Source organism: Pseudorasbora parva, chromosome 10 (genome assembly GCF_024679245.1).
Source record: "Pseudorasbora parva isolate DD20220531a chromosome 10, ASM2467924v1, whole genome shotgun sequence".
Lineage (NCBI taxonomy): Eukaryota > Metazoa > Chordata > Actinopteri > Cypriniformes > Gobionidae > Pseudorasbora > Pseudorasbora parva.
In genome coordinates this window covers 13,156,219-13,182,851 of record NC_090181.1, presented here as the reverse complement: position 1 = coordinate 13,182,851, position 26,633 = coordinate 13,156,219, and the positions used below count along the sequence as shown (strand labels likewise).

General features: G+C 38.1%; 3 protein-coding genes across 4 annotated transcripts in view; 2 read left to right on the top strand and 1 right to left on the bottom strand.

The window, feature by feature from the left end:
- The window catches only part of tecpr2 (tectonin beta-propeller repeat containing 2), a 26,735-nt gene extending 19,225 nt beyond the window's left edge, over positions 1 to 7,510 (top strand). For both annotated transcript variants that reach the window (XM_067455202.1, XM_067455203.1), the window contains exons 17-20: positions 1,651 to 1,799; positions 5,046 to 5,187; positions 5,348 to 5,497; positions 5,578 to 7,510. In XM_067455202.1, the coding sequence (XP_067311303.1) occupies positions 1,651 to 1,799; positions 5,046 to 5,187; positions 5,348 to 5,497; positions 5,578 to 5,729 (593 nt within the window). In that variant the 3' untranslated portion in view covers positions 5,730 to 7,510. The remainder of the gene's footprint in view (positions 1 to 1,650; positions 1,800 to 5,045; positions 5,188 to 5,347; positions 5,498 to 5,577) is intronic.
- A 2,190-nt stretch (positions 7,511 to 9,700) lies between these two features.
- On the bottom strand, positions 9,701 to 10,894 carry ankrd9 (ankyrin repeat domain 9). Its single transcript, XM_067454543.1, has one exon. It carries the CDS (start codon positions 10,727 to 10,729, stop codon positions 9,866 to 9,868), a length of 864 nt encoding a protein of 287 aa, XP_067310644.1. The 5' UTR covers positions 10,730 to 10,894; the 3' UTR covers positions 9,701 to 9,865.
- Positions 10,895 to 14,215: 3,321 nt separating this feature from the next.
- Positions 14,216 to 25,519, top strand: rcor1 (REST corepressor 1). The gene is made up of 13 exons (XM_067455201.1): positions 14,216 to 14,780; positions 14,878 to 14,937; positions 15,470 to 15,550; positions 20,769 to 20,821; positions 21,034 to 21,195; positions 21,475 to 21,593; positions 21,765 to 21,840; positions 22,042 to 22,086; positions 22,229 to 22,432; positions 22,588 to 22,665; positions 22,786 to 22,843; positions 23,709 to 23,944; positions 24,130 to 25,519. Exons 1-13 carry the CDS (start codon positions 14,624 to 14,626, stop codon positions 24,169 to 24,171), a joined length of 1,371 nt encoding a protein of 456 aa, XP_067311302.1. The 5' UTR covers positions 14,216 to 14,623; the 3' UTR covers positions 24,172 to 25,519.
- Positions 25,520 to 26,633: the final 1,114 nt, after the last annotated feature.

Here is a 26,633-nt window from a genome sequence, read left to right as displayed (position 1 = left end):
CAAGGGTGTATATGGTCTGCAACAATGCTTAGGTAGGTGGTATGATCCACATGGATAGCTGGACCCAAGGTTTCCCAGCAGAACATTGCCAAAAGCATCACACTGCCTCCGTCGGCTTTTCTTCTTCCCGTAGTGCATCCTGGTGCCATGTGTTCCCCAGATAAGTGATGCACTGGGGTTCAGTTGTGATGCTCACATGCCCACTATTGGCGCTTTCGGTGGTGGATATTATGGATGTTATTATGGGCAACTGACTGGTCTGCGCCTGCAGCTATGCAGCCCATACCCAACAAACTGCGATGCACTGTGTATACTGACACCTTTCTGTTAGAACCAGCATTAACTTCTTACAAGCATTAACAGGCTGACAAGTGTGGTCTGAGCAATTTGAGCGGTCTGAGCAATTTGAGCTACTGTTGCTCAAATTGCTCAGACCACACTTGTCAGCCTGTTGCCGGTTCACCATTGTTCCTTTCTTGGACCACTTTTGATAGATACTGACCACTGCACCACACAAGATCTTCAGTTTTGGAGATGCTTTGATCAGTGTTATTCACTTTACCTGTTTACCGGTCATAATGTTATGCCTGAGCGGTGTATTATAAAGGGCAAAATTGACATTTTCACCAGCCATTACTCCACTCTTCATGGTCCTTCAGGAATCAATATGCTCAAAGCTAATTTCTTATTATTAAATAATGTTGAAAACATTGTTCTATTTAATTTTTTTTTCTAGCAACCAGGATTAATCTTTTTAAAAACAGCATTTATTTGTCTTTTTTTTGTAACATTATACAGGTTTTTACTGTTACTTTGATATATATAATGCATCCTTGCTGAAATGCATTAATTTAAAATCTTAATTTTTAACAATATAGTATACATTTTGCATTTACATGGTGATTATTTATTTCATGCCATAGATATGTGATCACACAGTGAAATGAATACTGTTATGGAAAGTGTGATGGACAACACAAGGAGAGAATGTGTGCCAGTGTATCGCATGTTATGTTAAGATTTGCTATCAAAATCCTCAACACAAAGCCTCTCATTACGTGCCATGACGTGTAAATGTCATGTCAAGGTTTCTCTATCATATCATAGTGCACAGACAAGACCTCTGTACAGTTCTAGATTATTGCACTACTGAATGTAGGCTACTTTCTGAAGGACATTGTTTTCTGGACACAAATAGAAAAATAGCTGGATGTCCTTGACGTATACAGTAGTGAAATGGTGCTAGATATGATGTATGTCATATCCCAGGGACACTGCACAAGGTCACAGTCCATTTTACCAGTCGCCCTCAGATGAATTATTATGGCTGAATATTTCTAGTACAAATGAATCAACACATGAAACTTGTATTAAAAAATGTTGCCCATACTTTAGGTTGGCACATTTTAGAACTTTTGCATGTAACTAATCCCATGTTGTTTTTGCTATAGACCTGAATGATCAATCATATTGGTTTATTGATAAAAGGTATGCTATTTCATTTGGGTTTTGGATAGTGTAAGAATCCCACAGTCTATGGAAATATTAATGGGATGGGATGTTCAGTCTCTGAACCTCTCATGTACCAATCATATTTCACTGGAATATCGTGTTGACATGTGACATCTCTCTTTTACTCTCTCCTCACAGGGCACGTGAAGTTTCTCAGTTTGTCTTGTGGCAGTCAGAATGTTTGGGCATGTGATGCTAATGGAATGGTGTATTTTCGGGTTGGAACGCAACCGTTGAACCCCAGCATGATGCTCCCTGCGTGGATCTGCATTGAACCTCCTGAACAGGTAAACAAGCATTTGACATGACTATTGGCTGCAAAATTCCCACTGTAATGTAGACTAATATGCACATAGTATATTACTTAAATGCAGTTCAAAAGTTTGAGATTAGTTTTTTGAAAGAAATTAATATTTCTATTCAGCAAAGATGCATTTAATGGATCAAAAGTGAGAGTAAAGACATTTATAATGTTAAAACTTTTAAATTTCAAATAACTGCTGTTCTTTTGACATTTCTATTCACCAGAGATTCCTGAAAGAAACTATTTTCACAAAAATATTAAGCAGCACAACTGTTTTCAACATGAATAAGAAAAAATAAATGTTTTTTGAGCAGCAAATTGGCATATTAGAATGATTTCTTTCTGGAGAATCATGTGACACTGAAGACTGGAGGAATGATGGAAATTTCGCATCACAGGAATAAATTCCATTTTAAAAGAATAGTTCACCCAGAAATAAAAATTCTGTCATCGTTTACTCATCATCCAGTTGTTTCAAACCTGTACAAGTTTCTTTGTTCTGCTGAACACAAAATAAGATATTTTGAAGAATGTGGGTAAACAAACAGTTGATGAACCCCATTGACTTCCACATTAGTAAAAAATAAATACTATAGAAGTCAATGGGGTCCATGATTTATTTAGTTACAAACATTCTTCAAAATATCTTCTTTTGTGTTCAGCAGAACAAAGAAACTTATACAGGTTTGAAACAACTTGATGAGTAAATGATGAATGAATTTTAATTTTTTGACGAACTATCCTTTTAAACCCGCACTTGGCTACTTTTGCTCTCGGGGTCCCCCTACAGTTTGGAAAAAATAATGTCCTCAACTACTGTCGTAAGATCTGTCATCTTACAACAGCGGATGCCATCGCGCGTGCATTTGTTGACATGACAACCCTGATAGCCCTGAACTAGTGTTGCGTGGGTCTTCTCATAACCCGCGGACCCCGTATGTCTATTTAATGGTCGCGGGTGCGCGGCGGGTTGTAAAAATATATACAGTGGTGCGGTGCGGGCCAAATAACTTCATAAAAGTGGCGCCGCGGGTCGGTGCAGCACTAACAGTTCCCCTGAACACTGCAAGAGGAGTTCAGAGTTCTTCTGGCGTCGCGTGTGAAATGTCTTCATCCCAGGTAACGTTACAGTCAGTGGCATGTTTCAGCATGTCATATGAATATAATTTCATGGGTTTTATTTTTTTCAAACGCCAAATAATCACGATGCTCACGTTTACAAGCCAGCGTCATTATAGTAGTCTATTGGTTACCGTTTTACAGAATCTATATGATACTTCAGTTCAATGTTTGAGTGGTAGGTAATCACCATAACAGGCCAGCATCGGTCGGGCGCGCCTCCTTCAGCTCACGCCGACGAGCAAACGCTGGTCACATTTTGATCCTCGTCCTGCCTTTAATCCCATCACTTTTTCGTTTCCTCTTATTGCTTTCCTCCAACAAAACCTTTTCTTTCTTATTTGTCTCTCCCGCTTTGGACATGACTATATTATCCGACGAACAAAGTTGGGCTCGCACGTCCTAATTTAAAGAAGTGTGGGTGTTGGTGGAAGTGACGTATATGCCGTAAAGCTGTCGAATTTTGTAGTTCTTTTTGTTCTCGGGTTACTACCCGAAACCCGAAGTTGAAAAGTACGATTAAAAACGATACAGACCCCATCAGGCTATGGCAGACGTGTCATTCAACCTATTGTAAGTTGATTTATCATCACAAGAGTCTTAAAAAATATATTATGAAGGTTAAAAAGTTACCTAGTGCTGCGTTAAATATATTAAATTAGTGCTGTTATTATCAAATTAACTTATTAATTGCAATTTTTGTCTGTAATTAAGCACTGTTTGCATTAATTTAAGACTCATTAAATTATTTAACTCATTTAAGACTGCTCTTCTGAGAATTCTCGACAATTTGGGCATAAGAACTTTTTTTCTTCTGGTGCCCTGTCATTCTCTTTAGTCTTGTTCCACTTAAATGGTTTAAAAGCATTTGCTGAATAAGTATTATCATACACCGATCAGGCATAACATTATGGCCACCTTCCCAATATTGTGTTGGTCCCCCTTTTGCTACCAAAACAGCCCTGACCCATCGAGGCATGCACTAGTCCCCTGAAGGTGTGCTATTGTCCCATCTACATCCCACTGTAGATGCTCAATTGGATTGGTATCTGGGGAATTTGGAGACCAAGTCAACACCTCACACTCGTTGTGCTCCTCAAACCATTCCTGAGCCATTTTTGCTTTGTGGCAGGGTACATTATCCTGCTGAAAGAGGACACACCACGTGTTGTAACTGTTAAAAATGTGATTCATCAGAGCAAAGCATGCTCACATGCCCACTGTTGGCGCTTTCGATGATGGACAGGTGTCAGCATGGACACCCTGACTGGTCTGCGGCTATGCAGCCCCATGCACAACAAACTGCGATGCACTGTGTATTTAGACACCTTTCTATCAGAACCAGCATTAACTTCTTGAGCAATTTGAGCTACAGTAGCTCGTCTATTTGACTGGAGAATACCAGCCTTCACTCCCCACATGCATCAATAAGCCATGACCCTGTCGCCGGTTCACAACTGTTCTTCCTTGGATCACTTTAGATAGATACTGGCCACTGCAGACCAGGAACACCCCACAAGAGTTGCAATTTTGGAGAGGCTCTGACCCACCACATGCGTCTAGCCATCACAATTTGGCCCTTGTCAAACTCATTCAAATCCTTACGCTTGCCCATTTTTCCTGCTTCTAACATCAACATTGAAGACAAAATGTTCACTTGCTGCCTAATGTATCCCACCCACTAACAAGTGCCGTGATGAAGAGATAATCAGTTTTATTCACTTCATCTGTCAGTGGTCATAATGTGATGCCTGATTTTTGTAATGTATCAATAGCCAAAGGATGAGCCTTGTTGTGTACAAGAGGCTTCTTTCAAAAACTAAAACATCTTGCTGACTCCAAACTTTTGTTAGTGACTAGTATGAAACTAGTATCATAATTAATGTGTAATAAGTGCCAAATTTTGGGGGGAAAACACTCTTTGTTTATAGCTGACCAGTCGAATACTAGTTCCATACTAAATTTCTTATTTACAGTAATATTTTTATTTATTTTTATGAACAGTTCCTACCATGACCTGTGAGGGATTATTTAGCCTTTGGAATACACCATGTCATTATTTCACCAGCCTTATACAGTTTTTTTTTACTCTCGTGTTCTCTTTGAGCAGCCTGCTGGGCTTCATCTGGTGAAAATTCAGACTAGTTCTAATGACCGCATGCTGTGGGGTCTGGATAACAGAGGCAATGTGCATGTGCGCATGGGCATTACTGAGGAGATGCCTGTTGGGACTGCCTGGGAGCACATTCCTGGTATACCTTCATTACATAATCACATTCACTGTATTTATTATTCTTGTATTGAGACTGTCTGCCTGATTCAGAGTTCAACTCACTTTGATAGGTGTTTAATTAGAGCAGGAACTTGTTTGAATAGTCATTGGTTCGAGTTTGTTTTTTTTCCAAATTCTAGGACTTCAGGCAAGTCAGCTGGTTTTAAGCATGAGGACTGCCTGGGTTCGCCTTTCTAACGGTGAAGTGGCTCGTCGATACGGCATTACAGAGAAAAACCCTGCTGGAGACTACTGGAAGAAGATCCCAGGACTGGTCAGCTGGCTCGCAGGTGAGTGTTCAGAATTGATTTAATGATAAAATGAACACCTGCACATATACATGGTAACTTAGCAAGCAACCTTTTTGCAGTGACCCCGATGGATGAACTGTGGGCAGTTTCTCCTAATGGTGCTCTTAACCAGCGTCTTACTAAGACTCTGCAAAACAATAGGAGCAAAAACCATGTCAACACGGGTTCTCTGAGTGGAGAGGAGCTGGAGGAAGAGTGGGAGGTGATTTAGATGCCAAATTGTGTCAAAGCATCCCAGAATCACTGTTCTGTGAAATTTCTTTCTAGGCACTTTACTCATTTCATCTTAAAGGAGTAGTTCACTTGAAAAAATGAAAATTCTGTCATCATTCGTTTACCCTCGTATCGTTCAAGTACTTACAGTATGAGTATATTACACTCCTACCTAAGGGTGTGTGTTGTTTTTTTAAATGCCATTTGCACCTTGTGACCTGAAAATGTTTTCCCATTTTGTTTTATTCAGCATATTATGCATTAAGTTTTGATATCCACATGCACAGTTAGAGCTGTTTTTTTGTTACTTGTATCGATTTAAGAATGAGGCTTCATTATACCATTCAAAAGTTTGGGATCAGTTTTTTTATTTTATTTTTTAAATGAAATTAATACTTTTATTCAGGAAGGAGGCATTTAATTGATCAAAAGCTATAATAAATTACTTTTTTTTCTCCAATTAATTTGAAATATATTAAACAGCAAATAATAAGAAATGTTTCTTGTGCACCAAATCAGTGTATTAGAATGATTTCTGAAGGATCATGTGATGCTGAAGACTAGAGTTAATGGCTACTGAAAATGTATCTTTGTCATCACACAGGAATACATTACATTTTAATACATTGCAATCAAAAATAATAATAATTTGCAATAATATTTCACATTTTTTTTACTGTATTTTGATTAAATAAAGGCAGCCTTGGTGAGTATAAGAGACGTGAACATTTAAAAAAAAAAATCTTATTAACCCCAAACTTTTGAATGGTAGTGTATCCTAATGCACTTTGCTTACTACATAGGGAAATATTTAATGTGAATCTGTTTATGCTGTAGCTGTAGTCTACTGCTTTAGAAAGTACAGATTATGTAAATATCTAAAGTCATTTCATTAAACACACAACATATAGGTCCAGGAATATATCACAATGTAACTTAGACTAACAAACAAGAGGGCATTTGGAAAGGCAGGGTGTTGTTTTGTTTTTGGTCAGGACAAAAAGAATTAGGTTTATGTTTGCGTCAGTTGAGGAAGTTAAGGGATTCAGCTTTATCTGTAAATACACTTGTACCTTGTTAAATTCTGGACAGGAGTAAAATAATGGTAGCATTTGGCACATATCTGTGAGTCGTATAGAGAGCAGGACTTACCTCTGCCTACACTGTAGTGATGTGTTGCAGTTTTATGTGAGGTATTTTAAAAGGACGGTTTGACTTTTAACTCTTAAAACAGAAAAACTATTTGAACTTACTACTTGGTTGATAGAATCTATCATAGTCTGGTATGAAAACAATATAATAATGCTAGACAAGCATTCCTCATATATGTCCATATAAAGAACGCATCTTGATGAGCATCTAGCATAGATAACTAAATATTAATTCAGTGCTAGGTCTGATGTTTCTTTTCGTCTCCTCTCTTTATTGTCTGACTGTGAAGTCTTTCCTTTTGAGATTTTGACACTTCAGTAATGCATCATATGCAGTTAGATTGAAATGACCATGTAAGCATCGCAGCAAGTTGTTTTTGCTATGTACATGACTTACATTTGCCATTTTTGGCCCATTCTGCCCCACTAGTTTCAGTTCTGCACTTAGACCATATTGTAAGTCAGATTAAAGTGATAAATGTGGTACACTGGACATGTAATGCTAAGCCAGTGAGGTTTAAGTGGTGATGCAGCTAAATGTGAACTCATATTAAACTATGACTTAAACTCTGCGGTCTTTGCTCCATGCTTAGTCATGACAAACTTCCAAATAAAATGTTTACAATAAGTTTCTCTGCATGTTGTGATTTAATTGCAATATTATGATATTACAGATTATGTACACTAACAAATGCTTGGATGCACTTGAATTTACACTATAATTGATCAAAAAAGTTCAGATATATACATTGATCATGCATAACATTATGACCACTGCACCTGTTAGTGGGTATTAGGCAGCAAATGAAAAAAATGAATTGCGGCAAGTATAAGGATTGAAGCGAGTTTGACAAGGGCCAAATAATGATGGCTAGGTGACTGGGTCCGAGTATCTCCAAAACTGCAGCTCTTGTGGGGTGCTCCCATTCTGCAGTGGTCAGAATCTGTAAAAAGTGGTCCAAGGAAGGAACAGTGGTGAACCGGCGACATGGTCTCATTGATGCTCGTAGGGAATGAAGGCTGGCCTGTGTGAGCCAATCAAACTTATGAGCTACTGTAGCTCAAATTGCTCAAGAAGTTAGTGCTGATAATTAAAGATGTAATTTTTAAAGGCATAATTAATTTCTGATAGAACGTTGTCGGTATTCACAATGCATTGCAGTTTGTTGCATATGGTACTGCGTAGCCACAGACCAGTCAGGCTGCCCATGCTGACCCCAGTTCACCATCGAAAGCACCAACAGTGGGCATGTGAGCATCAGAACTGGACCACGGCGTAATGGAAGAAGATGGCCTGGTTTGATGAATCAAATTTACTTTTACATCACATGGATGACTGGGTATGTGTGCATCACTTACCTGGGGAACACATGGCACCAGGATGCACTATGGGAAAAGGCAAGCCGACGGAGGCAGTGTGATGCTTTTGGACAATGTTCTGCTGGGAAACCTTGGGTTCTACTTTAACATGTACCACCTACCAAAGCATTGTTGCAGCAAACCATGTACACCCTTTCATGGAAACAGTATGCCCTGGTGGCTGTGGCCTCTTTTAGCAGGATAATGCGCCCTGCTGCAAAGCAAAAATGGTTCAGCAATGGTTGGAGGAGCACAACAACGAATTTGAGGTGTTGACTTGGCCTCCAAATTCCCCAGATCTCAATCCAATCAAGCATCTGTGGGATCTGAAAAAAATAGCACCAGAAAAGTTCTTCCAAACACGAAGGAGAGATGGAGCGATATTAGGGAAAATGAAAAAAGGAGAGTTTGAGGTGTTGATTTGGCCTCCAGATCTCAATCCAATTGAGAAACTGTGGGATGTGCTGAACAAACAAGTCCGATTCATGGAGGCCCCACCTCACAACTTACAGGACTTAAATGAACTGCTGCTAACATCTTGGTGCCAGATAGCACAGCACACCTTTAGGGGTCTAGTGGAGACCACATCTCCTGAAAGAAATTGTTTTCACAAAATGATTAAGCAGCACAAATGTGCTTTCAATGTTGATAATAAATTAGCATATAAGGATCATGTGACACTGAAGACTGGAGGAATGATGCTGAAAATACAGCTTTTGTTTTAAATTGTAGTATTTTACAAAATGTTTGTGTTTAAATGCTTGAAATCAAAATATAAATGCACAGTAAAATGTGAATTAATATTCATTTACACAGCAAAACTTGTTTTGTGTGTGTGTGTGTGTGTGTGTGTGTGTGTGTGTGTGTGTGTGTGTGTGTGTGTGTGTGTGTGTGTGTGTGTGTGTGTGTGTGTGTGTGTGTGTAATCCCTACATTATGGGGACAAAATGTCCCCACAAAGATGGCAATATCCAAAATCCTTGTCCTTGAAATCCATTACGCCTATGGAAAGTCCCTATAAAACATGGAAACACTATGTGTGTGTGTGTGTGTGTGTGTGTGTGTGTGTGTGTGTGTGTGTGTGTGTGTGTGTGTGTGTGTGTGTGTGTGTGTGTGTGTGTGTGTGTGTGTGTGTGTGTGTGTGTGTGCTGTTTTTTTCAAGTGGATGAGTTCAAAAATAGTTGAGAAAAAGTTTGACAGAATGGCCCATGCAGAAGGTGCAGTAAATGGCTTTGAATAATGTCATATGTTTTGATTTGTTTAACATTTTTGGCTTCTGTGATTATTTTAAATAGTGCTATTTTTAAAGTTTAAGTTATCCTAAATCAAGGTAAATATTAATATTAAAGATGAGTAATTGTGTCCAAAACTTTTCACTGTTTATGTTTAAGACAGAGAGGAAGACCCAGAATGCATCTTGAATGAACTAAATCTGAAACAAGAGGCTCCAAGGCAACAACTGAAAAAATATATATATTTAATCATTTTACAGTGTCTTTCACAACGCAAGTGTATCCTAATGTACAACACCAAACTATTCACATATTTACAGAGCTTGCCACATACACACTTTTAAACCTGAATATTTCAAGAGTCAATGGAGTAAAACGATGTGCTTTATAACATTAAGCTTGATCCAGTCTAAAATCCAGGGGTTTCAAGAAGTCAGGCAGCGAGTCCAGTTGCTCTTTGGGAATGGACTGGCTGAGCTTCTGCATGGCCTGAACGAACAGTGAAGGAGGTGATGACCCTGAGAGCAACTGGAAGGCCTGCTCTCCTATAAGACCCCTCCACACGTCGGCATTGTCCTGCAACTGTCTCTTCATCTGGAAGCGAAAGGTGGGCATGAATAAAATGAGGTAGCCGAGGCAGACGCGCTTCGTCCGCATGTCAAAGTCACTCTGACAAATCTGTCCGAGCAAACAGTCCAGGGGGGTGTTCCCATTCAGGTCCGTCGCGTAAGGACAAGCGCCGTGACCCAGCAACAGAATCAAGCACTCAGGACGCACCAAATCACAAGAGAGATGCAGCGCGGTCTTGCTGCCGTCGGTATGGACGCATCCGTGACGGTTCAAGTAGCTGCGCCTCTCGCAGTCTGTGAACTCTTTAATGGTGTCCATAATCATTTTCAGGATGTTTATGCGGTTGTAGCGGACCGCTATGGTCAGGTGCGGTGTGTTGGATGCCTGGCAGCAGCAGAAACTTCTGCTGCACATCTCCAGCGCGCGGGTGGAGAACCTGTTGAGTAAATAGCGCGCGTATTGCTGGTGATCATGTACCAGCGCGTACAGAAACGCCTCAGACGGGGAGAACGCGCACGCCTGTCCGTCCTCTTCCCAATGAAACACCTCCATTGTCCGCATGTCCTCCAGGACCCACACTGGCAACAGGTCCCGTACAGCCTGATAAAATGCAAATGAGGTTTTTTGGCATTGTTTCGGGGATTTATAATCCGCGCGACTCTCGTACATCCCCAGATCCAAAGGCATTGTGATTTCCGCCGTTATACACGTTTTAAGGGGGCTATTTAGATTTAACGGCCTTTCTCTTGGTGTTCAATGCAGCCAGAGCTGCTAATGTAACATCTGTCAGAATATAAAATGTAACTTTGTACGATAGAGTCTAAAACCGTTCACCCGCCTTCAAACCCCAATACAAAGTCAACCGAGAGTTTATATATGCTGGGCAGCTCATGTTAGTTTTGCGCATATCGCTGCGCTCTTTGCCATTGGATGCTAACGCACGTCACGAGGGTGCAAAGTGCCTCCAACCTATTAGTGTAGAAGGCGTGTGTGCGTATGTTTGGGCCATATCGAGTGACCCCCGCGCATTCAGTACATTCAGCACGACTCCCATTACATAATATTTCACAGGTCGAGCCATGCGCTCCGATCTGTTTATCATGCTAGTCTGAGAAAAAAGTTTGTTATTATTTTTATAGAGCACGATTAAGTATTGTTGTTTTTCTACCGTTAGTTATATTAGGCTAATTATAGAAATATGCACAATATTTCCTTTTTTTCTTTCTTTTGGAAGCAGTCAAAGGCAAAAGTAAGCTATGTCAAAGTTTTAAAAAAAATATATGTATAAAACTGGGCTATAACCAGGCTTAGAACTCCAGACTATGGGAATGTCTAAAATAAACTAAAGGAACAACAGTGGAGCCTTATCAAAGGGGGACTGAGGTGTGTGTTGGAGAGCATGTGCGCCATCTAGCGGATAAGTATTGTGATTGCTTTTTTCTTTTTTTTCTTTTTAGTAACTTTGGAAAACTACTAGCCACAGTGGCTGGTGAGCAAAAAAAGTTAATGTCAAGCCCTATTATTATATAATATATAATATATATATATATTTTTTTTTTTCATAAATCATTATGGTCTCCATATGTCTGTCTGTGGGTTTTGCAAATATTTAACCAATGAAACTTATTAAAATGAGTTTAAATTGTGACTGGAATCTTGTATCTCCTCAATATGTCTGCCAAAACTCATAACTCCACCCTCCCTGCCTCAGGAATGGAGTAGCATGATATTTGGACCGACTCTGCTTGTTTGCATAGGTTATATAGCAAGAGTAAATAAGGAACTGGTTCTTTGAATAAGTACAGCATTTTCTTTACTCAAAAAACATTAAAAGGCTGAAGTTTTATATTCGAAGAGCTTAGAAGAGTGTCTTACAGTGCATGTCAACTGGCTATGAGTTGAGCTTCACGCTGACGTGCGAGTGTGAAGCTCAACTCATAGCCAGTTGACACGCACCTCCATAGAAATGAACTGAGAACACTCGCTCTGCTCCGTGCCAGTGGCAGCATTTTTCATTGAGACTACCATTTCAAAGTTGCAGTAAGTTATTGCCGAGAAACACTTTATTATTAATTATTTATTATAAATAAATTGGCCTGCAACATAATAAATGACATATTAAACCACTCTGAGTTTGCAAGCGAAAAAACAAAAAATATTTTTACAAATATCTTCAAATTACAATAAAGTAGAATGGCACGCACTATCCTCTGACCTGTGAGCAGAATAGGTTTGGCCTGTAATGATGAATGCATTAATAAAATATTTTAAAAAAATCAATTAGGTCCCTCTCCGCCCTGAACCGTCCATCATATCATGTTTCCTCTCCATCTCATCTCTGTTGGTGGCAGTGAAAATGTACTTGTGTCTATTAACGTCTACTAACTAACTAACATTGTTTGCATTTACAACATCACATGCCTGCAACGTTAATCACAATTTTCTCTACTGAGGGGGAGGAGGTATTATTGCACTGATAGCTATTAGCTGTGAGCAGACAGTGTAACTCAATGTGTTGGAGAAAACATCGACCATACATGTACATTTCCCTTACAAGCAACCTTTTTTTTTTTTATTAGCCCCCAAAAAATCAACTGTGCCAATGATTTTTTTTATTTTTTATGCGACTTACCAAAAACTGCTGACAAATAAACTATGCTTGAAAGTGAATCTGATTGAGTACCACAACACATTTGTAGCCAATCAGCAGTAAGGGCATATTCATTGGGGAGGAGGTGCCTGTGTTGCATATTGTGTTTGTGTATTTGGGGGGGGAGGCTATAAAAGTAAGGGTGCAATCATTTTGGGTAGGGGCGTGTTTGTTTTGATGATTTCAAATATCAACAGCATTTCTCAGAAATCGCTTACTGCACCTTTAAATAGTCTGTGCAAAGCTCTTCCTCTTTTATAACAGTGGGGTTTGGCCAAAATAAATTTGTGCCCACATACAATTATCTTTATAACCTGTAAAATGATGGATCAAACATGTATTTTCGAAATTCACTGGTCAAACACCATGTAACTCTTTTTTGATTTTTGTAGAACGTTATTAATTTAATGGCACATGCATGTGTCTGACCACAAAGCCACAACATTAACATTGTTAATGCAGTGTTTTTAGACAAATTAGGATTCTGCCCGACATCTACAATATACTCTGTGATATGTTGTACCGAGTGGGGGTGGGGTATTGTTGGAAACATTTTGTCACAACATGAGGTAAATCTGGTTCTGAGATTATGAGAAATTATCAGATTTAGATTTTATTACATATATAATAACCTGTCTAACAATACTGTATATTACTGCAAACACAATTACTGTTGATCAATTTTAAGATGTTAAAATGTTATTATACACAAAATAATTTGCAGGTCAGGTGTGCTAGTCTGGAATAAACACACCTGTATTTTTAAGGCAATTTCATTTCAGTTGTTAGTCTAACAATTTTTATCTAGTGTCTCATACATGTAGTATAATAAGTTGCTATTAAAACACCATGCCTTGAAAAGTGGGGGTCCGTTCCGGTTCTAAAAGTAACAAAATGTAATAAAAGTATAAAGTGAATGAAAGTAAATTTAAGAAACTATAATGACAATGTTAATTTTTAGGTGAATTATTTAATGTGCACATGACTGTCACTTTTTAGGGTTTTTCTTTTGCCCAAAAAATGTAAAAACAAAAAACAACACAATTGAGTAAAAGCCACGCATGCTCTAGTTTAAATATATGAATGATAAGTCTCCCAGTTTGAGTTTTTTGAATCGTGAGTATTATGAAGCAGAGCAGTAGCCTATGTAATGGAGCAGATTAAAGCAAATGTTCAAGAATATCAAATATTGGGCATTGCAATGCCTATGGTGGTTATGAAACTAATTATTACTGGTAATTAAGAATTAAGCAATACCACTTAAATATAGACAGGCTACTTATTTTAAAAAATAAATGTAAACTGTTTAGCTATAGAGGCTGATACCTGATGTCTGGATGCATTCATTAAGGAAGCATTGTTTTCACTGAACTAGTCTATAAGTAAAAAGTGTGAGCTGATGATGCTTCTATCTAGAGTTGCTTTTGGTGCTCATCGATGTTTTCTAGACAAACCCTACTTTGACGCTTGGACTGGGAGAAATCATTTCGTTTGTCGTTATATGCAGAAGAAGTTTGAACAATTTCTTATTTGAAGAGGAACTGACGTTAGCTAAAGCAGGTCAATCAGAGAGAGAGAGAGAGAGAGAGAGAGAGAGAGAGAGAGAGAGAGAGAGAGAGAGAGAGAGAGAGAGAGAGAGAGAGAGAGAGAGCTAACGCTAGAGCAGCCTCACTGCTAGCACTGCAGCCGTATGTGCTTTTATCGCCATCCAAAGCCAAACTTCACTTATTATCACGACTGTGGGAAATATTATGTATTCGATGCACATGTTTAAGCCTTCGTAGCTCAATATAGCCAGTTTGGGGAGTTTGCATTAGTGCAGGACGGTGTTATTTGTTTCAGATCAGAGCAGTTGAGCTGAGTTAGCTTAGCTATAGCGAGCAGTCAGCGAGCCCAAGTTCCTTCAAGCTCTTTTGCGTTTCGCTTTCAAGATGCCTGCGATGTTAGAGAAGGGCACCGCTGAGATATCGGGTAAAAGAAGGGGCAGAAACTCAGTAAATAATCCGACCAAAAGTTTTACTTCAAATGGGAACAGTAACAATTCATGGGAGGAAGGAAGTTCGGGTTCTTCAAGTGATGACGAGCATGGTAAGTCACGGTGGTAGCCTCGGTCCCTCTTCACAAGTTCATACACTTATGATGAATGTAATCAGTCCATCTCAATTGTTCTTTTGTCGCTCTGAAGGTGCGGGCGGGATGCGAGTTGGACTGCAGTATCAGGCAGTTGTTCCCGACTATGATCCTGGTTTGTGACTTTTGAGTGTTGGAAGCTTATTTGACAGCACAGGGTGGATGGCGTAATAGCCTCAAACACTATTCGTTGTTGGAATAGTTTGTCCGTTTAGTGCACTTCATATTCAGCAATAATAATAATTTAATTATTTATCTAGTTGGCAACCTACATTGAAAGCAGTCAGTTATAGGTCATAAATGTGTTTAAACTAAAACGAAACAGTAGATGAAAGAAAAAACTTTGATATTTGAAACTTGAGGTGAGGATAATGAGCACCTGATTAGTGTCATTGAATAGCGTTCTTATTATTAGTAGAAATATTTCACATATAAATATCTTATAATAATTATAATTTAATTTAAATAATTCTAAAATGTAATATTTCCCCTTTACCTATGTAAAACGTTCTGGCTTGGATGTATTAAAGCTTTGTAGGAAAAGGCCTTTGAGTGAAAAATTGCTGTTAAAATAGGTTTAGTTTGGAATCAAAATAGATGCATGTGTTCTTGTTTAACCCACTAATGTCTCTCTTTTTTGTCACCAGAAGTTGCAAAGGCAAGCCAAGAGAGGGATAATCTGGGAATGCTGGTGTGGTTTCCAAATCCGAGCATACCAGAGGCCAAATGTGAGTCATTTATGAGGATGTTAATTGGCTATAGAAATAATAACCCAGCAATAACTGTTTTCATATATTAATATTGGTATTCTTTTTCTTTCTAATTGTATAATGTTACCCAGTGTTATTCTGACACTTTAATTAAAGCAGAAGTGTGTAATTCTTTTGATGATAAATTGCTTTCTACTCTCACAGCATGATACGGGGAGCCATTTCTAGTGTGATTTCCACTGAAAACGCGAACGCTTACAAAATGTTTAGTATGTTTAGCCCAGAATGGGATAATTAACCAACCACTGGATGACAAGGGCGATGTTCAGATAGCCAGTGAATATTCAAAGCGGTTGTGAAGACATCCTACCCTGCAAAAACTAATTTCTGCTAGATTGCAACCCCCCTCCCCCTGCTTTACAGAAAATTACATTACTACAGAATGTTATATTGTTCATTCTCATAAGCTGCATAACACCAGTTTGTTCATTCACCAGTATGTATGTGCCAAAAAGTGATAGCGTAGTGTGAAGAAATAGTAGGAAATCCGAATGCAAACAGGTCACATCAGAAACGGGAGAGATGCTGCCAAGTGAAAATGGTAATGTGTCTGCGCTGACCATTTGTGACTGGAAATGCATGTTAATACCAGGTGGAAAAAGGGCTTCTATCTCGCCTCACTCAATTTCCAGGATATTGTATATAATTTGTATGCGTCAAAGACAATATGCTTAAGACTCCCGGACCTCCTGGGAGAGGTGGGGTGTCTGTAATACTATCTATCTTTAAAGAAAAACAGTGAAATCTAAAGTTCAATCAAGTTTTGTAATGTTTTTATTTAAAGCACGTGCTTAATTAAACCTAATTAAACACAAGTGGAGCGCGCTCAGATCAACGCATCAAGCTAATCAACAATAAGAGGTGTGTATATATACAGCAGATTTACCTTCTTTCGTTGACCATTTTCATTTTAGCATCCCTCCACCATCCCATCTCCTCACTTGATTCTAACAAATTCTTATTAGATGTCAATCTATAATTTTATGATTTAATTTAATTTGATGTAAGTGTGAATTAGTGAATTGCCTTTTATGAATATGTTAGCCTTACTGTTATCTATAAGCTAGTGTGCTACAAATAAAGGAAAAAAGCATTTAAGCAGGGCTCGACATTAATGCTTGTCTGGGACAAGTGGATTTCTTGAAGGGACAAGTGAAAGAGAATTTTACTTGCCCGACGGACAAGAGCCTGATTAAAACGCAAGTAACAAAAAATAACTAACGAATCACCAAAATGCAGGAATGATTCTGCATTAATTTAGTGATAGTGGATAATATATAATGTAATGAACTGACAGTATAAAAACGCGCTGTTGACGCTCGCGCATCGCGAGGAGAAATCAAAACAAATGAGCGCCGCTCACACAGAGAAATCGCAGTAAGCATTCAAAATGTGGAGTTTTTATATTTATAACACAATACAGTTAAACAACATCACACAACCAAATGTGCTGTTTTCCTGAATATCATCATGATTGAAAATGACTGATCTCATATGACAATTAATTAACATTTAGTCACTTACATATTAGATGCAATATTGAGGGTTTTTGTTCTATTTCAGCAGTTAAGATAGTTCCAAACAAAGATTCAAAGCAACAAAGTTCCAAACAGCAGAACCTTAATGTGTCTCAAAGAAACGGTGTGTGTGTTACTGAATGATTCAGTGTTTGAAAGAATCGGTTGAATCAAAAATTCAATGACCTGTTTTGTAAACGACTGCCTCATTCTTGAATGAATCAGACGTCTGAATGAATCGACTCAATGACTCACTCATTAAAGGACAACTCTGGCAAATTTTTAAGTTTATCTTGATTGTTATACTCTGGTGAGTACACTCAATAGAAAAAAATGAACCGAATTGGTTCTTGCATCACAGCTATTACAGTTCATGCCCAAAGCCCCCACTCAGCTAAACAGCAATTATGGGGGCAAAAAAGCAAAGGGTGTCTTTGTGCCTCTTAGCAGACATAAAATGCATTTAAAATGTCTGTCCAACATGAACAGGGCCCTTACATGACAATGAGATGCGTTTAGCCTCTTAGCCATTGTTTAAATTCACCTAAATAGTGTTTTAGACGGCTAAAGTTAGCTGTATTCTCGCGCTGAAGTCCCGTGGGAAAAAAGGCAAATAGTCCAGTGGGGTAGAGCGTTGTGTGTGTAAAGCATGATTATTTTATTACTGCACATCTTTCCTCAAGCCGTGTGTGCCCAAATGGAAGGATAAAGTTTACATTACCTCCACAGTGGTTGCACCCGTCTTCGACCACGGAATGACATTTTTCTTAAACCGGCACGCTGTGTGTCTGTGTTGTGTCTGTGTAAGTTAGTCATCCATGTCAAAGTGTTCGCTACAAATTTTCACATTCTGTTGCCACAATTCGGAAAGGCACAAACACGACCCATTTAATCTTCACTTTTGAGCCCGATCGGATCATCACTCTAGTGATGTCCGATCGAACCAGTTCACCAGATCAGACTGAATTGTTCTAAACGGTTTGTGGCTCAAATCAGCGCTGATCCCACAAGTTACTTTAGTTACTCACTTTCTGACATTAGTGATAGTCCCTCCGACTAGAAATAAACTAATATCTTGAATTATATGTTGCTACTCCAACAGTTTGAACTGAGACATGTTTTGCTGAGAGAACTGATGAACTCACGAGCAGCTAATCCTGAGCATGCGCGTGTAACTAAACGAGCAGCGATTCTCGTATCAACAGTACAATCGAAAACCATTTCTTTCCGACACGTTCAATCAGGGACAGACTGGGGCTAAAAAACAGCCCTGGACTTTCTCCCAAGCCATGTGCAACAGACACTAGCCAGGATGTACTATATAAAAAAAAAATTGTTTCACATGCAGCATTATCTGGACTAGCAAATTTTTTACTCTTGACAAGTGAATGACCGATTTACTTGTCTGAAGGACAAGCACATGAACATGCTAAATGTCGAGCCCTGATTTAAAGGGGGGGGGGGGGGGGGGTGAAACACTCACTTTCAGTCAGTCATGTCAATCTTGAGTACCTATAGAGTAGCATTGCATCCTGCATATCTCCGAAAAGTCTTTATTTTTTAAATAATTATATAAGAAAGATGCACTGTTCCGAGTCTTTCCGAAAAAAGCTGAGCGGGTGGGGGCATATCGTGTGAGCGGATGACGAGTGCGCGCCGCTGTTATTGTGTTGAGTCGAGTGCATCGTAAAGCTGTGTCATCCCTAACAGCGGGAAAAAACTTTATTCAAAATAAAAAAAATGGCTTTTAATCAGATACAGCCATACATCTATGATCCGGAATCAGACCCAGAGGCTGCAGTTGAACAGGAGCAGCAGCAAAAACGACTAGAGCAGGACGTCTCTATGTGGTACAAGTTATACACTAACTATATAATATGCTTAGCGGCTTGTGTTATTTACATATTTATACTTGAATTATATCGTCGTATTTTTTTTCTTTGAAGGTGTACATGTGGGAAGTGCAGTTGTGCACGTGTGTATGTGTGTTTACGCGTGGTTTGTGTAGACAATTGTAGTAAGCGGACTGGTTTTGCACGGCAGGCTAGTGTTTACATAGAAAGACATGGAATAGTAGCGCATTTGAATGAAGAAGAGCGCTTATTTAGTATATCATTTTTCCCCACTCTTTGTGTATTGTTGTTTGGAGTGCTTTTACAATACACAAACATAAAGTTACACATATAGTGGCCAGCTAAAGAAATGTACACGCACTACACATCGCATGCTCCATTGATCAATTAACTATACATGATCATGTTTGGGCTACTTGTTGAGCATAGGCAAAAACACAGACATTTGAAGCAGTCTTACTCACCGTCTGCGGTTCTAACGTTGGGACCTTTATCATTGGGACTGCTCCATCATTCAGCATTAGGCGATCGGAAAATCCGGCGTCGAACTGGGCCTTTTTTTGGCAATCTGTACAGGGCTGTCTTGGTCTGGCAACCAAAAACGCACTTTTTTGGTGACATTGTTAATTTCTTGAAGTCACATCACCTGTGCAGCGCAGCCTACGAGCCAGCGCTTTGATGGGGGTAGCCTGTTACTTTGGCACTCTCCCTCTCTCTCACGCTCTTCCGGTAGAATTGTCCGTACGGCCCATAAAAACTTGCCGAAACTTATGACTAACCGGAAGTAGTATTTTTGACAAAGAAATACTCCCATCAAACGTCCACCTTAACTTTTGAAACTTTGTCCATGTTTAGTATGGGATTCAAAGTCTTTAACAGTGTAAAAAGATCAGTATGCATGAAACAGCATTTCACCCCCCTTTTAAACATTTAAAACGTACTCTCACCTTTGCCATATGGATCAATGATTTTGATGACATCATTCTGCATTTCAGCTTCTCATCAGATTTTCTGTCAAATAAAAAGTTGTCTGGAATCTGTGTCCCGCCCCCTACATTATAATAAACGTTAAAGCTGTTAAAAGGGTTGCTTGTTTATACTATTTTCTACATTGTGAATGGCACATAGTTCACTATATAGGTGATAAAGAAGACAGTGTAAATATGCTTTCCAGTGGGGTAAATTAAATCTGGTTTTATGTGAGTGTCACAACTCAAAAGACACGATGCCTAGACATATGCGCGGGTCTATGCATATCACAAAATGTGTATCGGACCCATTTTTAATTTTGCACAGAATGCTATATAGAAAAGTGATATAGAGGAGATTGGGGGAGAACTGGTTAGAGATTAGGAAGAAACTGCGGCTCTACTGAGCTCAATGGCGAGTAGTGATAGTAAACAAAACGCTATTGGCTATTTTAAAAAGGGGGGGGGGCTGTGTCCCTGTATTCCTGTTTCAGTGGAAATTACGTCAACACATTGAATCATGCTGTTTGTTTCAAAGCACTTCAGTGGGTCTATAATGAGAGTATGTGAGATACGTGTCAGTTCACCAATTTGCATAGAATATTATGCTATTCCAAAGTTTGGTGCCTGTAGTGGCACAGAAATGACACAATTCGTCTATAATTAGTTGCTTAAATCATTCACACAGTAGCATCGAGGAGGCTAAACGTAGAAGGAAATGATGATTTGACTATATTGGCTATGTAGATTTTTAGTTTTAGACATTTAATTTAATTTTGATACTCTCTTTGATACATCTTCTGATGATTGTTTTTGTCGTTTTTTTCTTTTTTTGCAGTGGATGAGTATATTGCAATAGCCAAAGAAAAACATGGGTACAATATGGAGCAGGTAAAATTATAATGTACATTTTTTAAGGCTTAATTAATGACTTTCAATACCTTTTTATGTATTTATTGTAATTCACAAGATAAGGTAGAATGTTCTTTACTGCATTAGTTGAATGTTTTTATATTTACAATTTCACAGCATCAAACATGAGGTGTGTTTTAATTGTAACTGTCTAAAATGTCAGTCATGATGTGGATATCTCTATTTAACAGGCATTGGGAATGCTTTTTTGGCACAAACACAACATCGAAAAATCTTTGGCAGATCTTCCCAACTTCACCCCTTTTCCAGATGAGTGGACGGTTGAAGACAAGGTGCTGTTTGAACAGGGTTTTAGCTTTCACGGAAAGACGTTTCACCGCATCCAGCAGATGGTGAGTGAGATGGCTGAAATTATTTTCACCATTAAAGTAAAACATGCACAAAATAATGTAATAACCAATCATGATGAGCCTTAGAATTCCAGTTTATTAATGGACAGTCACTGGTGCATATGAAGACCAAATGTGTTCTGTCAAATCATAAATTCAAATGCTTAGACTCAGATACAACTGAATCAGTGTCAGCTTTGATCATAATTAATTATTTATTAATATGGTATGTGTGTTTCCATCGCTTATGTGTTTGATTTACAAACCCTTCTTTTGTACCAGCTTCCAGACAAGTCAATTGCAAGCCTGGTTAGATTCTATTACTCATGGAAGAAAACGCGCAGCAAAACGAGTGTGATGGACCGCCATGCACGCAAACAGAAGAGAGACAGAGAGGAAAGGTCAGCATGAAGATATTAATAGGATGTTTGAATTCTCTTTTTGTGTGTTTTCTCTGGTTTTAAGAGATATCGTGCTGTCATGGAATGCTAGCGCCGTCTATATTTAGAACACAGCATTGTTGAAAAGGAAATGTCACATTTGAAACTTAGGTTGTTATTTTTTTCATGTAGTGATGATGGAGAAGAAAATGGTTGCACCTCTCCAGGGGATGCTGAATTTGAGCCAAATAAGGAAGAAAAGAAAGAGGTAATATAAATTGACTTATTTCTGCAAATTATTAATGAAGTTTTTTTAGCAATAGCATCTCAGTTATACATAATCATACTAAGATGATGGGTTTAAAAATCTAATATACTTCCATGTTTAATGTTTTTATTTTTGTTGTATTTTATTTATTTTTGTTTGTTTTAACTACACTTTACATATTGGGTATCTATTTTTTTAAAGGGAACATCTGAGAAACAAGAATCAAAACCTGCAGTTGTGCAAAAGGTACAATACTAAATATATATTTTAAATCTGTTTAACTTGTTTTGTTAATGTGCAATGCTCATTCTCTGTGCATATATCAATCTACATCAAGACACATTTTTTAAATCAAATCAAAGATTCAAATGGCTCCGTTTTTCCACAGCCAGCGAATGTTGTAGAGAAGTCAATGCATGTCAAGAAGGAGGTACAGGGTCTTGCTGGAAGGAACCTACATAGAGCGAAGAAGAAACCTCCTAAAGGAATGCATTTAATCGCTGATGATGTGACTGCAATGTCCAGCAGTGGCCCGGCCGCAGTTAGTGTTCTGAGACAGCTGGATATGGAGCTTGTCACCATAAAACGACAGGTTGGAGTTTTATTACTTCTCAGGAACAACTTTCGCCTCAGTGTTTTATATTTTATACTTATGGCTGAGCTAGAATTAACTCTGACAGAATGTGATGCGCTTAGTAATATGTTATTATTGAAAATGATGCAAATAACCCTTATCTCTTGTTACAGATTCAGAGCATTAAACAGCACAACAGTGCCCTCAGAGATAAGCTAGACACAGGTGTGGATGAGTTCAGGACATCTGAGGTAATATTGTCATCTTTAGAATTCCTTTCTACCAAACATATTTCATAGAGGGCCATATTTTCCATTTTTATATGTAAACGTTGTTCACAAAAATATATAAATGTGCTTTGTTTTCCTCAGGCTAATCAGAAATTTAATACCCGCTGGACCACAGAAGAGCAGCTGCTTGCGGTACAAGGTAATTTTTGCCACATTTCTCAATGGTTGTGGGACTTGGTTGGATAAAAATATTATTATTTAAAGGCCCACTGAAATCAAAATTGAAGTTTTTTAGCTTTTAGTATGACTGTGTTAGCCTTAAAGTTATGAATAAGCTGTGACAACCAAAACATTGACAACATTTGCATTTAGGAGATATAAGTATTCAAAACTTACAGTCTCTCACTTCCGTTAAAACGAATCTCAGATTTTGATGATATCATCGCAGACTTCACTTTCTCATCAAATCTTCTGTCCAATCAAAATGCTCTCTAGAATCTAATGCCCGCGTCCTACACTGCTGAAGCTGCGGCTGAAATCGGTCAGTTGTTAACACACATTTACTATATATATATATATATATGATAGGAAACGATTCAGTGTAAATATGCTTTCATTTGAGGCGAATTTTAGTTTAGTTTAAAACATGAAAACAGACTTCTGTTTTCATGTTTTAAACTAAACTAAATTTAGGGTGCACAGACACGAGAGTGCAGCGCGGAGTATATGCGCGAGTCCGCGCACACAACGAAAAATATCGAACCCATTTGAATTCTGCACAGAATGCTGCATTTTAACGTGATATGGAGGAGATTATGATGATAAACGGTTAGAGGAAACTGGCTTTACCAGACAGAAAGTTCCGCTCTAGTCAAACTGTATATTAACGAAACGCTATTGGCTGGTTCAAAAAAGGAGAGGAGCTGCTAACAGCTGGAGCCGTTTCAGGGGAAATTACGTCAACACATTGAAAAATGCGGCGCATTTCAAGGCACTTCAGTGGGCCTTTATATGACAAGTTTTAAACAGTGAAATTCTGGTCAATCCTCGGTTCCCTCTCTCAGCTATAAGGAAGTACGGACGGGATTTCCAAGCCATTTCTGATGTGATCGGCAACAAGTCTGTTGTTCAAGTGAAAAACTTCTTTGTGAATTACCGGCGTCGTTTCAACCTGGACGAGGTCCTGCAGGAGTGGGAAGCTGAGCATGGCGTTGAGGGACGCAAGGGTATAGATGAAGAGAAGATGGAGGTGTCATCTGAAGAGGCGACCACCCCGGGGCCTTCAGAAAACCAGACAGAGGTCAGTAGCTCTTTTCCTGGCAATTTCTCATCACTACCTCTTAGTTAATGGGATTTTCCACCAAAAATCTGCCTTAGATTCCAGTCAGGCTGGAAATTCTTGCTCTAATTAAAGGATGTTTTTCCTGCATCTGGTTTTGTTTTATGAATCTCGTTTGAGAGTGATCATCAAATTATCTTTTTCAGGAGCCAACGGCAATGGAAACACAGAACCCCTCCGTTTCCTGAGTTGTCCAACAGCGGTCAAACGAGCTCAGATCAGTTGATGTCGCAGCTGTGCGTTAGAGGCATTAAGGCTTCAACGGCCTCAAGTGAAGCCTCTTCATAATGGACATTCCTCCCCCCAGCCCCTCCAACTTTCACCTCCCTGCTGAACCCAGGACTCTATAACAAGTGTTACCGCATGGGAGCACAATCTTCACCAAGCTAGGAACTAGGACCATCTTTATATAGTCACTGCCAACAGAAGTAGAGTTTCTGTCTGGTCTCTACCAATCTGGTGCTCCAACAGTTCTCCACAAATGGTAATTGTTCTGTTATGGGGGGAATAAAACACCCATATATTCCCATCCCAATGTCGCCGAACCGTGAATTGTGGTCTTGAAGTGAATTGAAGATCTGTTGCCTGAAGGAGTTTAATGTCACTTGACCATTTCTTTTTCTTGATATATTCATAGGACTTTGATCTGGTCGTAGTCCAACATCCCTTTCCAGTTTTTATTTTAATTTTATTATTATTACTGTAGCATATTATTTAGTTACATTTGTTAATTTTATATTTGTTAATTTTTTTTTGTTGATCTCTGGTTGGAATTTTAAGCTATTTATTTGCATAAAATTGAATTATAAAAACTGCACTGTATAGATAAAATGAGATGCCAGTGGCAGTGTGGATGAAATTTGAAACATTTTAATAGCAATTTTAATATTCTTATAAAAATGAGATACTTAACAGCTCTTATGTTGTTTAAGGGAATTGGTTTAGTATTAGGTCATAATATATATACAGATATGTTTAATCATGGACCCTTGTACATGGTGTATTTGAAATGCAGGTTTCTGTAAGAACAGACATGGCAAAGTGTTGTAATGGACTGGGGAGTTGTTGTTTATTTCAAACTGTTTTGCATGCATGAACAGTTTCTTCTTCATGCTAAGGTCAAGCTTTTCACCCTCTTACAGGTGTTTAAACATATGGATTACCATGTTAAGAATTTTAAATTAGGGCTGCACATCTAAATTTCTACTATTCCATGCTTGTAGATGTTTTTCAATACATCCTTAATTATTATGGTGATTGGAAATCAACGGTAGATGAGTTCATATTGTTTCTTTTGTACTTTTAATTTGAAAATGGAATGAGTTATTTAAAATACATGCACATTGTTTTGACCAACTTTTTCCCTCTAATAACTGTAATGGTACCATACATGTGTGAACTCCTTTTAAACTTAAGTGTGCAGATAACATATACATGGTTGGGGTGAAATTATGTGTGTCTGTCTGTGTGGGTGGGAGCTAATGTGGTCATAACCTGGCCCATATATATTAAACCTAAGGGATTTATACTGTCAAATGCATTGCGTGTTATTCAACCCATATACTTTGCGTTTGTTATATTTAATCCATTATTAGAAAAATAAATTAGAACTTGTGATAAGAAGCTTGGAAGACTATTGCTGGGTAATAAAGAAAATTTACATAAGGGGATGAATCTCACAAATGGCATGTCAGGGTTGTATTTTACCTCAAAATAAAAAGCTAAAAGTTTTGCATAGAGACAATCTGTTCTCCATGTTTCCCAGCAATCCCCGGTTCTCATTACTGTAGCATATATATATGTGTGTGTGTGTATATATATATATATATATATATATATATATATATATATGTGTGTGTGTGTGTGTGTGTGTATGTGTATGTATACCGGTATATATACAATTTAGATGTGATTATTTTAGATTACTTATATATATATATAAGTCAAGTCAATTTGAAATAATGTCAAATTTTAATTCAATTAGCTTATGTTATGTATCTCAACATTGAGACCACAGGTGTGGGACACTAACAAAAATGGTGTTTTGAGCCATAAACGCTTCATAATATTATATTAAATCACATTACTCAGTAATTATATTTTTTGTCAAGGTGTGTAATGGCACTGTGAATATATTTATAAAGCATTATATGACAAATTTTAACATAAATCTAAAATTTCACTGCTGGGACTTAAAAGTGCCCGTAGTTGCAGAAACACCCATATATATATATATATATATATATATATATATATATATATATATATATATATATATATATATATATATATATATATATATATATATATATATATATATATATATATATATATATATAATTTAGATATGATTAAAAAGATACAACTTTCCTTGAATTAATAAGGATTTTAATAACATTGATAAAAATATGAATAATACAGTAAACAGACATCAGCTCAACAAACATTTTTTGGGTTACTGGTGGGGGGGGGGAAATCCTTTCATCTATATTGTGATTTATTTGTGATTAGATCCCTTTAACTAACTTAATATTTCAGTACATCTGAACAGTAATGTAACAAAAGCATTTTACCGTTCATCACCTATTAGAAACGTGGAAAAAAAGCCGCCGAAGTGAAAGCGATTACGGAATATGAGTTTTTGGCGCCA